Consider the following 14,239-nt stretch of genomic DNA (forward strand, 5'->3'; position numbering starts at 1 on the left):
CAAGCGTCCTCACAGGCACAGCATCTCTCCTACTCCTCTTTGCTATCCCCAGCTCTGGGAAGCAGCACGTACTCAATGTGATCTCTCATTCAGCAGCCCCGAGGCTCCAATATGGACCTCGGGTCAATGCTGGGCCAGCCCCCGTGAAGCCAGCCATGTTTCTTTCCTCCTCAATCAAAATATACCCCTGGTCAGACCAGCACTGAGAAACCAGAGCTCAAGTACATTCTCCTCGGAGAGAGCAGCACAGGGACGCAAGGCTGCGAGCCCACGCTGGCTTGGGAAAAGGGACTGGAAAGGAAACCTACGGCATTTAAAACTGGTACTAAAGTGCAACAAAAATGTCCTAAACCCTTTGAAATCAATCGCAGTAAGAGGGATCTGCAAAGCTTCAAACTTCCAGTTACTGCAGGGCACCCTTAAAACAAACCCAACAACAACAACTAGGTAAAGAGCAGACCAAGGAGCCCTTTGGTGAAGCAAGGAATACGAGGCCACCACAGAGAGTTTCAGCTCCTGGGGTCAAACATCATATTTAGAACATTTGGAAAGGAAGAAAGTTAAAGCAAAAAAACAAAAATACAATTCTTGAATCTTGCGCAATGAAACGGTTAAACTTTTTGGTGTGTTCAAAAGAAATCCCAACAGACAGCCTGGCATAACTTTATCTGCTTCCTATGGGAGAGATGCCCGTTTGACCCATGACTCAGGACACCATGTGCACTGGACATGTTCCATCCTTACGTATGTCTCAACATTCCTCCATTCATAAAAACAAATCGCTAGATCCTTCCTGTTTACTCTTCAGCCTGAAAGGAAAAATCAAAACTGAAGCTAGATGGAAGATAGCCAGAGGGAGGAGAAAGTTTTCACAGACTGGAGGCCAATCTCATCAGCTCCACAAGCCTGGAAAGTGCAATCCTCAGTGTCGCCTCATTTTAACTTTCCTGGCTGGGCTGCCGTCCTCCTCTTCCTCGTCACAGTCCTCCGTGTACTCGTAAGACCTTCGCCAATAGTTCTCGGAGCTGAAGTTGCTCCGTCTCCTATGTTTTGGTAAGAGGACCGAGCGCCTGTTCTCCTCTTTATCCATTTCTAGAATCCGTGGCCTACAGAGAGAGAGAAAGAGGAAGTGAGAGCACATCCTCGGCACGATTTAGGCATTCCTTGTGCGGACACTATCTGCAGTTTTGCACACTTTGAGCAATATGACGGCCTGTTTCCACGTTGCCTTCCCAGTTCTGGGCACTCAGCAGAGCAGGAACAGATCACCAAGTTGCACTTCCCGTGGAGAGGCTGAGAACTTTGCTTTCGATGGTGCAAGCACTTCCCTGGGCAGGTTTTGGTCTTTACCTCCAGCAGGAACACTTTCAAACAGCCCAGTCACCCCTTTTTAAGTGCAGCTTGTGCCCCTAAAAAACATCCCTTGGGTGGGCAGAGGGGTCTGTCTCTCCTACAGCAGAACTCGCAGCACAGAGCTGAGCTCCTTCTTAAGTTGCTGGGGTGTTTAGTGTGCAGGATCAAACCACAGCTCCAAACTCCTTTGTCCTCTCGCTAGTTCTCTCAAACATTATCACAGTGCAAGTGTTATTTCTGCAAAGCTGCCTCTGCTCTCGCCTGCGATCACTTGGTAGTAGGACTGGGCTGGTGGGCTGCACAGACCGCTTATTTTACCCTAGGTGGCAACTGCCGAGTTCCTCTAGGAGATACCACTATCTGATATCCTTGCTATTTACCTATGTTATACTGGAGTCTTTGGGGCCAGAGGAAGAGAAAAACATGCTTTTGATATCCATCTGCTGCAGGAGTCTGTGCAAGCCCCCCCCAACCCGATAAAGTCACGTCAAGCTGAAAAACAGCTCTCACGGATCCGCAGATTTGTCCTGCGTGATCGCTTCTCGAATCATACACCAGCCCACTGCATGCTCAGAGGTAAGCTTTCATTTGCAGGCTAGCTTCTCTTCTTGATCTATCTTCCCAGTCAGTCGGAGTCCAGGTGAATGAACACCGCTCATAAACAAGCCACCCCCGCCCTCCTCCCTCCAGGACAGGTTGAAACACGGGCAGGGACCGCACAGCAGCCAAGCCCCAGGACCAAGCCAACTTTTGGTTTTTACACAATGTGCAGAGAATGCCGTCTCCATCCTCAGGAAGCTTTGGAATCGGAGAATACCAGAAATATTGCAGGACAGCTGGCAGACTGGCTATCACTCAGGGCTATCAGTACGTTCACACAGAGCAAGGTGGTGTTTAAGGGAAGCCTTGCTGCAGAGCTCAAGCTATCTGAAACCTCAGCAAGCAGCTCCCCTGAAGGTCAAGCTTACACATTCACACAGTCTGGGTACACACACAAAAATATACACATGCAGCTCTGGAACCAAAACAGGTCTGAGAAGCTTCCCAAGAAGGCCTTCACCTTCCCCAGATAGCAAAACCTCACGTTCTCTCCCAAGACTGCTTTCATAATATAGTTTAACGCAGCTGCACAGGTTGCTTGGCAATAGAGGTCAAAAATAATTAGCTGCAGGGAAACTATTGTTCTGAATGACTGCATTATCAAGAGCCAGCCAAATCTATTGCTTCTTCATTATGCCACTCACAGGATAAACAATGTAAGCTGCTTACGGCCAGAGCTTAGCCGCCGCAAGCCTAGGAGGAACGTACAAAGAACCTCATTCTGATAAAACAGAGCTGTACACCACAGAAAGCACCCAGGAGGTGCAAACGAGGATGTTTTCAAGTGTGATGTGGAGTCTCTTGTCAGAGGCCAGGAATCTCAGACATGCACTGACCTAGAGATACCATCCAAAACATTGCTCTTGGGAGAGATCATCCTACCTGTGAGCAGCATCAGGATCTGCTTTGCGATGGGACCGCTTTGGTTTCAGGATCTGGTCCCGGTTGCTTCCCGATAGACGGTCAGAGTTATAACCTGGTGGCAACACAGAGCTACTCAGGGATTTTGTTTCCAATCGAGGTGCATCTAGTCTTGTTCTGCAAATATTTAAAGAGAAGAGAATTTGCAAGGTGTTTCTACGGAACCACTAGAGTGCTGCAGCAGACGTTTGCCCTAGATGTGCCGAAGCAGCACCCTCAATCCCAGCCACGCAGCTCAGGAAGAGGGTCAGGACTATTACACTCAACAGCAGAACAAGCTGCAGCTTTCTGGCACTTGAAGCTTCAGCTTTAACCTTTGCTGCCTTGGTTAGAGGGAAGAGGAAGGCTTAGGGACATGTGTAGTCATGAAGTGAATGTGAATGGTGCTGGGTTCACTGCACTCCCAGTTACGGGACACAGAGCAGAGGCGTTGGAGCCCCTGTGAAACCAGAGTGACTCGTCAATAACTCGCAGCTCCAGTTAAGCCACCTGGGAGATGCCCTGCAAAATTCATCATCACTTACAGCATTAATAACTGCTTCTATCTGGAAACTCCCTACTGCCTCAAGATCTCGTGGGGTCAGGCGTTTCTCAGCTTGACTAAGAGGTTTAAAGAGTTGAAGAAAGAGTCAGGAGAAGGTCTAGCAAACAAAAGCTGCACCACATCCCTTGCAGCAGCACAGCACTGCCGTGTTCATGTTGGGAGAGAAACGCGCTCAAGCTACACCGGAGAGCAAGCACAGCTCGTCCCAGAGCAGAACTGTCACTGGCCCAGGCACGACTGTAGCCATGCACATGTGGAAGGCGGCAGCAGATCGAGCAGGAGGAATGAAAACTCGACGGCGCAGCATCTTATCACGGTGCTATCACCGTCCCCAAGCACAGCACAGTTACCAGTCTCAACTTACAAGCACTGCTAAAGTCTATTTCAAGACACAGACTGAAGTCTAAGAATGGGCAAAACACACTAAAAGGTGGTGCAGGTGCTCCGGAGCTGCCAATTTCTGGAGGATCCAAGCCATTTCCCAGAAGGAAAGGCACCCTGATCTTGCTGCTGCAGCCTGTCTCCCTCCGTGGGATTGGGAGTGAATATGGAAGGGGTCTGGGTGAAAGAAGGGAGAATCACTACTTGCTCTCTAGTGCAGAACTTAAGCTCCTGAGGGAGGTTTCCAGAGGAGAATCCCAATCTAAACTCCGGTTAGGAAGCACGTCCAGTCGTCAAGCTTCGTCTGTACCATGGGGAGAGCCTCTTCAGTTAACCAGGGCGGTGCCAGGCTGGCACAGGCAAAGCTGGCCACAGCAGCCCAGGTCCACCCAGCATGCCAGAAACAAGGAACACTTTGGCAGGCAGCTGCCAGGCTGGAGCCGGTGCTAGTCCACAACACTAAGCTGTTCTCAGCTCCAGGACTGGGCCCACTCCAGCTAGAATGCCAAAGGCATTGTGCATCTTGCCCCGGACAAGTTAGGTGGTTTAAATACCTCTCAAATACAACAGCAACTACAGCAACCAAAACCAAACAACAACAACAATTAAAACCAACCAACCACCAAATATACTGCAAGGGCAAGAGAACACCAGCCACGCTCGCTCTCTGTCCACAGAGCAATGCAGGTATGAGCTGCAGGAGCAGGGAGGAGGAGAGGCTATACTAAAATGAAGAGGAAAATCACCTACCAAAGTTCAAGTTAAACAGAGTAACTCCCCGATGTAACTGCTTACAAAGAAGTGCTTACAAATGGCAGCATAAGCCCTCCAAGACGACTCTCAAGACCTGCTTCAATAGGTCTCATTTCTATCCCCACCTCCCACATTACCTCTTTCAGCATCTCACGAAATTGAGAGCGCTGTTCCTCCCCCCCAGGCTCTTGCTCAAAGCACTTCCAAACCTTGCTGGCTCCCCGCAGTCCTGCACTCTGATACGCAGGAAACACTGTAAATATCATCACACTACGGCACTGAAGTGTTTATGACCTACTTGGTAACCACACCGCTCTCGAGCATCCTGCAAAACCCAGCCGCTTCTCCAGCTCGCGCAGCTCTGTTCTCCTGCTGCCACCAGCAAAAACCATCTCTAGAACCACATGCTCGGAGTAGAGGCAAGAGAAGATCCAGACTCAAACCTCTGGGACCCAGCAGGCTCTGGCAGCCCATGCAGAGCAGAATATCCCAGCTCCAAGCTGCAGCAAAGTTCGTACCGCTCTATGAACCAACTGATCTGATCCCGCTGGAAAGCTCAGGGCTGATCCTTACCACAAAGATGAGGAAGAGGAGTTTTACGAGGCCACCGGCTACTCCCAAGCCTCTCGTGCTAGCAGGCTACCAGCGGAAGTAGCTGTTTTCCTGGTTGCATAACACACTATTTCAGACTGCACAAAGTCGCATGATCCGGGAGTAGGGAATGGCATTCGCTGCAGCAATCCATGCCGCAGGGATGCGAGCGCAGACAAAGGTCACCGCAGCCTTGCTGTGCATGCATGCACGCACACGGGACTCGGCGAGGAGACGGCCGTCGTCACAAGGGATAAGCAGCAATTAATAAGCTCTATTTGGCAGCAATCAGAGCGCACCCTTTGGCAAACAGGCAATTGCCATGTATTCACCAAGGCCGCTAAACTCTACGGAGATTACACAAAAATAATTACCAGGGGGTTTCCACTTTGCTCAAGAGAAAAATGCTGTTGTGGTTTCATTCAGCCTACCGGTCAAGTCAGCCCGTCGCTGTCTGCATATGACTAGGTAGAGACACTTCTGCTCTAATGCTAAGCAAATCGGGCCCCTAAAACCAGGGGAAGACAGCAAGGACACACTGCTACAGAAGGATGGCTAAGCAAATATAGCCAATATGGCTCTGCTAGGAGCTAACAGACTTTGTCTCTTCAGCAGTGATGCACTAGGTCAGCAGGATATGTCTCAGCCAGCTAAATGCTTGCCCAGTGGCACTTTGAGGGCAGCCAGGTTAGACTGAAATAACTCAACACCCTTAGCTTACAGAGGCAGGAGAAAGCAAGAGGTAGAGCCAGTTTAAACAAGTATATCAGATATCTGCACCAGTTTGGGCAGTTTTAGCTTATTTAGCCGAGTCTGTCATTTCTAGGGAACTGCTCCACAGCCTAGGACAGGCAGCTTCTCTATCCCAAAACCTAACCAAAGCAGCTACAGGAGGGGGAGATGCCTCCCACTGGTGCTCATCAGCACTCGCACTGCTTTTTGTTGGTTGCGGTAACCAACAACACGAACACAACAGCCTTTTAGTTCTCATCACAACCCTCTCGCCTTAAACCTCACGTGGCAATAACCAGCTATCGGGTGGTTTGGTTATAATCTGTCTTTCTTTCCTCCCACTTTATCATCTGCCACATCTCATCCTGCCTCACCAGGCCTGTGCTGATTTTGCCCGGCTAACGCCTCAGGGCTGCTGTTTTTCCTGCCTTCATTTCATGGGTCTCTCTAACCAGATGTCCAACTCCACTCCACTGGCTTTATGCCCTATCTTCACAACGTGGCCAGACTTGTTTTGAAACCAACTAAACCGTCCGAAAGCTCAGCAAGTCTGAATCTAGAGCGCCTGCCTGCTAGCCTTAGGCCAGCCTGGGCCACAACTGCAGCCCTGGCGCCAACGACCACGCTTTCGGCTGGGTTTACAGGACTCAAGCTGTGTGTTTTCACTTGCAAAAAGGTTTCTTGACAGCAGAATTACTGCTAACACCTTCTAAGGCACAATCAACATGGGTCAACACACTGCAGTCACATATTTTGGTCTCCCTCCTCCAGAAGGAACTGATGAGACAGGACATTTCTGGGCACAAAAAAAGGTTATGCTGAGGGAGTTTGGGGTGGGGTTGTTTATTTTTTTATCCATTTTCTTAAGAGCTTTAGGAACAAGCACTGGTTGATGAAATGCCATTAAGATAGCACATCTTCTAAAACGGGAAGTGCGCTTCTTAAATGGCTCACAGAGCTTGGCTTTCCAACATCGACTCAAAGGACAAGCTCTGTAAAGTGATCACTAAATTCACTGCATTTCCCTTCAAAGACAGCATCTTCCTCTCTCTCTCTCTCTCCAGGAAATTAAAACCACGCTACCAAAAACCCCTTTATCTGCTTTATAGGAGATTCTTCATCATAAGCATCAGCTTCAAAGGACCGTCCAGGTAACTCACACATGTGGGTATCATATGATCAGACACCTGAATACACAGCCCTAAACAAGAGGGTTTGAAACCCTAGCTGTTTGGAGTTAAGCAGCCAATGAAAGCCAGGTGTTTGGACACGAAGAGCGCTTGCAAACCCAGGCATTACAATAAAGTACCACTGCACAGAGCCAAGAAGTGATTAACTCTGCAGTAACAAGTTCCATCTACTTCCAAGCGATGGGTACGGCAAGACACAAGTATCAGAGTGACATCTAATCAAGATGTAAGATCAAGCCAGCAAATTAACAAGCAAGGCAGTTTTAAAGTGTTTCTTTAAAAGCACCTTAGGAAACATCAGAACTCCACATCCAAGTTTATCTTACTGTCCGGAGGGCTTCAACACTTACTTTCGAAGGATGATGACAGCTCTTCTCTCCTTGATGTCCTGTGGTCGAATACAGTGTGTAATTTCATCGGCTGCATATCCACTGACAACAAAAACAAAAAGCCACTGTGAGAAAGATGACAGGCAGGAGCAGAAAGTGGTTCCCAGCCTCAACAACTCAGTTTGGCCAGTCATTTCCTAACTTCCCCCAGGAATTCCTCCTCCAAACACCATTCCCCAGGCACACAGGAGCTAGACTTACAGGAAGGAAGAAACTTCAGGAAAGAATAAGGACGGTCAGGGCTGCTGTTTTGGGGGGGTTTTTTTGACTCAATTTTTTCACATACACTAGAGGAAACTGCCACCTTCCATAACATTGTGAAATAAGACACGTAGAAAATGAGTTTACAGAGTGTAAATTCAGCCAATTCATTTATCAAGAAATTAGAGAGCAACTGGGGAAAAAAATCAGCACATTGCTCCAAAGCATCTTCTCACACACATCCCTGAGAAAAGCCATCTCTCATGGCAGAGATGCACAGCATACCCAGACACGACAGGAACCAGAGTTGACGAGACGTTTGTTAGTCGAGGAGGGGGTGCAGCGGTGGTAAGAGTTGAATATCTCATCCCCCTCACCTGGGCACAGATGCTGCCATCTCGGCACCCTTGCCCTTCCCGCTGCCCCCCATACAGCACCTCCTCAGCCACCGTACAAACATCACCCCCCAGCACAGCCCAACCCCAACACAGCGCACGTGGGGTAACCTTCAAATTCCGACCTGCCAACCAAACTGTGCTCCCCCCCAACCCAACCTGCCCCCCAAAACCCCCCCCGCCACAGCGCTCACAAGGCGAGACAGTAACCTGGGTCGTGCAAAATTACACCAGGCTCAAGCTGCTACATGGCCACGCAGTAGCCGCGCTCGGCAGGAACGTTTCGCTGTATGAGATGATTTCCCCTACTCCGCGTTTCTAGCAGGCTGGAGAAAAGCCACAGCCAACGATGGCCCCAGCTACTCACAACACACAACAGCATTTTTTCTTGTGGCTGTTTCTGCTGTTGGCACAACTCCTGGGGTCCAGCGCAGCACGTGAGATCACGGCGGGGGCACGGTGGAGGGTGGCCATCACACCTGCTTGGACACACAAACCACCCTGCCAGGAGCACACCTCGTCACTCCCACGGGTGTTAATGAGCAGGTCCGAGAGGTGGCCCTGCCCTCTACCTGCTGTTTGGAGAGTGTCTGTTCACAAGAGCCTTCTAGAGCCCAGTACAGGGAAAAGAGAAGCTAAACACCATCAGAGCCTCCTGAAACAGCTGACAAGGACAGGAAAAAAAAGGGACTTGGGCGAAGGCTGCTCAAGCCACACAAAGCTAGCACACCCCTACGCTGGTCTAACCTGAAGCAGAAATCACTGGGCCCGCTCTCCCCACGAGGCTTTACTGGGAAGCTGCTGCCACGCCGGCTGTCAGCCGGCCCTCCAGGAGTACAGCCAGGGTCATCGGCTTGCAGGTTGTTCAGGACGCTCAGAGCAGAGAACAGATCACCCACACGCAAGTCCTCTCTGGGGATGGGACTCGGTTTCCTTTATCTGGTTAGATAACCCACCCACTCACCAAGAAACGCACACCTCTCGAAGACAGATTTACTGCTTTGAGAAGAGAGTTAAGAGTCTAAGACCCGATCGGGTAAAACAGGGGCTGATGTCCATCCCCCCCCCGTCCTCCGAGGCATTGCAGAACAAGACAGCGTTATGCGAAGGGGATTATAATGATGCTCTATTATGTTCCAGGAATCTCTGCGTCAAGCTCCAGCAAATTCATTATCATCACCCACGTTAACATTCAACTCGGCGCATCCTCAGCGACACCCTGAACATCAGGAAAAGGTCTGCTTCCAGACCTGCGCTCTCCATCATGAGATCTCAGCCTGGCCACTCGCTCTCACTCCCCAGGCAAGAACCCGCTTCCCAGCTCACCTTCAGAGCGGCACCAGGCAGAGCTCGCGGTCCCAGATGTACGTGGGCAGCACCAAAGCAACAGCCTCAGTACTCCAGTCTGAGACCCTAATGAGGACCCACCAGTCTGCCCCAGTGCCATGCTGGGGTGGGAAAACTCAGCTTGCACCGTATCAGATATAGCGACGGTGTCTTTCTGCACAGCCCTCCAGCAAAGGGATTTGCAGAGTCACCAGGCAGAGAAATGGAAGAAAAAGATTATTTGGTTGTGTCACACTTGGTCTGCTTCGTACCAGCATGAACATCGCACCCACTGCTCGGCCTTGCCACACCCTGATGACTGGTGAAGGGACAGACACTGGAACAAAACACCCGTAATGATACCAAGGGTCTACCCAGAGATTTTCTGCCCAGAGAACAAACCCAAAGCATGAGGTCAGCGATAACATGGTAAGGAAAACCCGAAATTGCTGCCCACAAGAACACCTGAGCATGCCATCTCCAGCCTAGGGCATTTTCCAGAAGAACACGAGGAGGTGCAGATGCTATCCACACGCTCCCCCAACCAACACCCCAACTCCTAACCAGCCTGTCAGATCTTACACCCCCAAACTCCTCCCCGAGTCTCTTCTTCAGTCCAGAAGAGCTGCTGCCGAGCCACAATATAACACAAAGATGAAAGCAGAGTTTTTTGTACAAACAGCACCAGAAAGGAGGCCCTGAAGTTCTGCAGAGTCTCTAACGAGAAATATTTCTAGGGGCTGACGACAGCCAGGCCAGCTCCGAGGCAGAGAGACCTCACATGCTGGCCCATCGCAGGGTTTGAGCAGCTCAAGGCTTTACTTGTGGTTCAGGAAAGCTGCTGCCACAAACCACGGATGCGACACCGACCAGTTCAAGCAGAGCTTGAACAAATCTATTTGCCTCATCACCGCTGGCACACACTGAACTTCCTCTGCACCAACGGCCTTTTCTGAGGGCTCAGACTTTTCTGGAAAAGCATCTATTCCAGGCAGTTGTGGAGAGACTCCTCCAGCTGGGAAGAAAGCAGGTTCATCCTCCAGAGACTCCAGCCAGCTCTGATTACGCTACCATCAGGCATGCCTCAAGACAACAGGAGAGACAAACTTCACGATGTTTCCACTGCTATTACAAACAGCGGGGAGATGACCTGGAGCACTCACCAGCTGCAGAAGGGCAGCCTGTATGGCATACAAGTTCTCAGATCTTGGGAAACATTACCTTTGGTCATTCGTTCCTCTAACTGCAACTGCGCTATTTCCAACCACGGTGCTGAGATGCAACACCCAGCGGTTAAACGAAAGCCTTTGCTACCTATGACAGCGGCTGCAGGGCACAGTGCGGTGCAGGGGTCTGGCTGCAACCACCCCCCCAGCTCCCTCCCTTTTTTCCAGCCAAAGCAGTCGTCAAAGCATGTGCTCCCCAGATGAATGGGCAAACTCCTCCATCTCCTCCCCACTGCTTCTATCGATTGATGCTTATCAAATTATTGTTAAAATAAAGAAAAGGCACTAACGAGCTCCAGCCAAAAGCCCTGATGGTCCACAGGACTGAAATCCAGCTTAACTCCGACTGCCCGAGAAGAGCAGCAGAGACCGAGGCGCCGCTGCCGCTTTCTCTGGGCCTGGCTGGCATCAGCACAAACCTGCAGGAGCACCCGCTTTCTGGGGCTGCGGGAGAAGTGGGGATTGGAGGAGGTCTTCTTCCAGATGTCCAAACCTACAAGGGCAAATCTTCACCGCAGATGCGAAAGGAGAGGAAAAAAGTGCCTTGCTGGAAGAGCAAAGGGCTCATTAGCGGGACATGGGGTGGCTCAGCCTTTGTCCTGCTGGCAGAGGTGCACAGCCCAGCCAGGAGAGTTTCTGCTCCATCTTTTAAACACTAACCTGTCGTTTGAGGTCTGAATACTTTCCAGTGAGTTTGAGACAGGTTCAGTGTTTGCAAGCACCACAGCCCGCTTCATGGTAGGCAACTAAAGTCAAGGGAGGGATACGGGGAAAGCCCCTTTACAAAATCCCTGCCAGGTAGGTGGCTACAAAAATGGGCAGGACAATTTGGAATAGGCTGCTGAGAGCAGGAACAGGACAGGCGTGATCTGAGGAGAACGTGAGAACAATGTAGAGGTAAAGAGAGAGATCCAACAGCTTGCTGCAGATCCTCACGATTTCCGCACAGTAACCAAACGCATGCGGCTACCCTGGTTTCCCCAGAAAGGCGACATGCCAGCAGCAGTCACTGACCCAGCAATATTTGAATCACAGACATTACAAGCATGCCATTTCTATCTGCGCCGTTTCCCTATCTCCAGGGCAACTGCCTTCAGCAACTGTTTACTGAGAGGAGAAAAAGCCAAGTTTGGGGAGTTGACTTAAACATGACCAAGGGCTAGATTTCCGAGATACACCCCGAGAGCCTACCCTCTCCCCGCTCCTCCCAAATTGCTGGGGTTAGAGGGGAGACGGGAGATCTGCGGGAGTTGAGGAACTTGTGGCCAGCCAGGATCATATCATCACAAAACAATCACTTTCGCACCATCTCTCTTAAGTGAGTGCTAAGTATCTGCTAACTGCTGTACCCAAATTGAAATAACCCCATTTCAAAGGCTATTATTTGCTGGAAAGCAGAACATCTAACCGTGGACATCTTGGGTGGGTTGCTCAGAAAGCAACCCTTCGATTTGGAAGGAGAAAGATATCTTCGTTTGATTTGTACAATTGCTTCAGCCCTGTTAATAAACTGATTGCAGCACCCAGGTGACACTGGCAAACAACCCGAACGCACAGGCCTGGGAGACAACAAGCTCCAATTCCGGGAGCCCTAAGCCAGCTGCCTCTTCCCAGCAGATTTTGGGAAAGAGAGAGGGTCTGGGACAAGAAAACATCATTCTCTGGTCCTGGAGCAGAGAAAAACCCTTCTCCCTCCTCCCACCATCCTCCACGGCTTTGACTACAAGACTTCAGACTGACCCTGCATTAACAGCTCCACCAGCATGCTTCTAAGCAAGAAAAAAACTCTCACTGTCCTTAAAAAAAAAAGACCTCTGGCTGTGAAAGGAAGGACAACTACTCCAGGCCCACCAGGGAAAGGCAGCACAGGGGTTTGCATCACCAGCAGGAAAATTAGGGTAGAAAGTTTCCCTCCTGGTTTTTAAGAGGAATCAGGGAGCAGAGCGGCTGCCTCGCACCCAGCAGTCTCCATCCCTGGGGACAGAGCTTGCTCTGCAGTAAAAGGACACGTGGCAGGACGGGTGTCCCCCCCAAGTCCCGTTTCACAAAACCACCCTGACCTCTGCCCCCGCCTGCCCTGGCCGATCCACCAGAGAACGAGAAAATGTCCTCAGTGTCGTTCCCACTTCCCTCCGCAGCCTCCCTCATCCCTCGCTAATCCACAGAAGTTACCTAACGCCGGGGGTACGGCGAGGATTAGTTAATGTTTGTGCAGCTTTTCTGAGATAAAAGCTACGTGAGATCTCAGCATTTATTATTGATGCACTAGTCAACGGTGCGAGCTTGCGTGTTTGTGGGGGGAAAAATTCCTTCCCGAACCCTGCGGTGATCACTTTACAAGCCAAAGCAGGGGATTGTGTTACGGCCTGGGAGCCCTGAAAACTGGCCTGGACCTTCACCAGTCCAAAAAATAAAACCCCAAAGGAGGATACGGCTCAGAGCACTGCTGGCAGAGTCTGGGTGATCCCTGCTCCGGGCAGGGAGCACTCTGACCTTCAGGGACATGAGGATCCGGTGCTGGCCGAGTCAGGCAGCCCCGGTGCTGGCCTCCGAGCCGTGCTCCCCAAGACCTGGATGTCGTCGGGTCCGTACGCACCAGCCTGCGCACGCCCTGCCTGTCCCCTTACCTGCCTGCTCTGTCCACCCAGCGCGTACCGGGAGGCGGCGGGGATTAGGAAGCAGGCGTTTCCCAGTGCCATTTCCAGCTTTACTACCGACCGGCTGCGTGACCTTGGGCAGGTCATTTCACCTCCACAGCTCTTCCCTCACTTGCAAGAACCCAGGTAAAGTCCCTTCTGGTGCCCGTCACCCACCGTGCTTCCAAGTGACGACCCCGTGGGGCTCTGCACTCCGTTTTCCCCATCGGTGTTGGGCAGGAGAGGGTTTAGTATTCCCAGTTTACAGACTGGGAAGACGAGGCCATTCACACCTCCTCTCCACGCTTAAGGTCAGGTTGGGGAGGCAACGGCCGAGCTAAGAATAGACCCAGGAGCACCATCCCAACCAGCTGCTCCGCTCTGACCGCTCTTGGGCAGAGGATCCATTTTGTGTCTCGATGTGCTATTTTAACTGTTTACGGCAACTACAGCAAATCTCGGCTCCGCAAGTGGCCGCGCTCCTGCTAGGACTTGCCTCGAGCCCCGTGGAGAGGGCGCTTCCCCAAAATCAATCACCCACTCAAATCCCCATCCACCACGGCAGTGGAACCCCCTCCGATCCTTCCTTCACCCCTTCCACCACAGTAAGAACCCACATGCCTACAGGCGGGTGAGATCAAGCCCGAGCCGCCTTCGGGGCGTGCATCCACGTGCCTCACGATTAGCGTTACACAACCGAGCCCCGGCACGTTAGCGGAGGCCTCAGCAATGCGGGTGAGTTACCTGAGCACCGTGACGCTTCCCCTCTTCACGGGCAGGAAGAGAACGGGCTCCGAGACCCTGATGGGTTTGAACTGGAATTTACACCCGAAGCAGAGCGCCGAGTCGCTGAAGAAGGAGACGGAGACGATGGGCCTCTCAAAGATATGGATGGGGTCCACGTGGGAGACAATGCAGCCCCCCGGCTGGTAGTCGTTGATGACGGCACTGTTCACAAAGCCCTCGGGAATCACCCGGTGCTCCACCAGCTTCCTGATCAC

At 51.3% G+C, this 14,239-nt stretch overlaps 1 protein-coding gene across 1 annotated transcript; it reads right to left on the reverse strand.

The window, feature by feature from the left end:
* Window positions 1-459: 459 nt before the first annotated feature.
* ALKBH5 (AlkB family member 5, RNA demethylase) lies at window positions 460-14,233 on the reverse strand (the record flags this gene model as incomplete). Its single annotated transcript, XM_009707228.1, has 4 exons — window positions 460-1,106; window positions 2,836-2,991; window positions 7,416-7,496; window positions 13,983-14,233. Coding segments are annotated over 4 exons (672 nt in total), but the record flags the coding sequence as incomplete, so codon positions are not given.
* Window positions 14,234-14,239: the final 6 nt, after the last annotated feature.

Source organism: Cariama cristata, unplaced genomic scaffold, assembly GCF_000690535.1.
Source record: "Cariama cristata isolate BGI_N322 unplaced genomic scaffold, ASM69053v1 scaffold31999, whole genome shotgun sequence".
Lineage (NCBI taxonomy): Eukaryota > Metazoa > Chordata > Aves > Cariamiformes > Cariamidae > Cariama > Cariama cristata.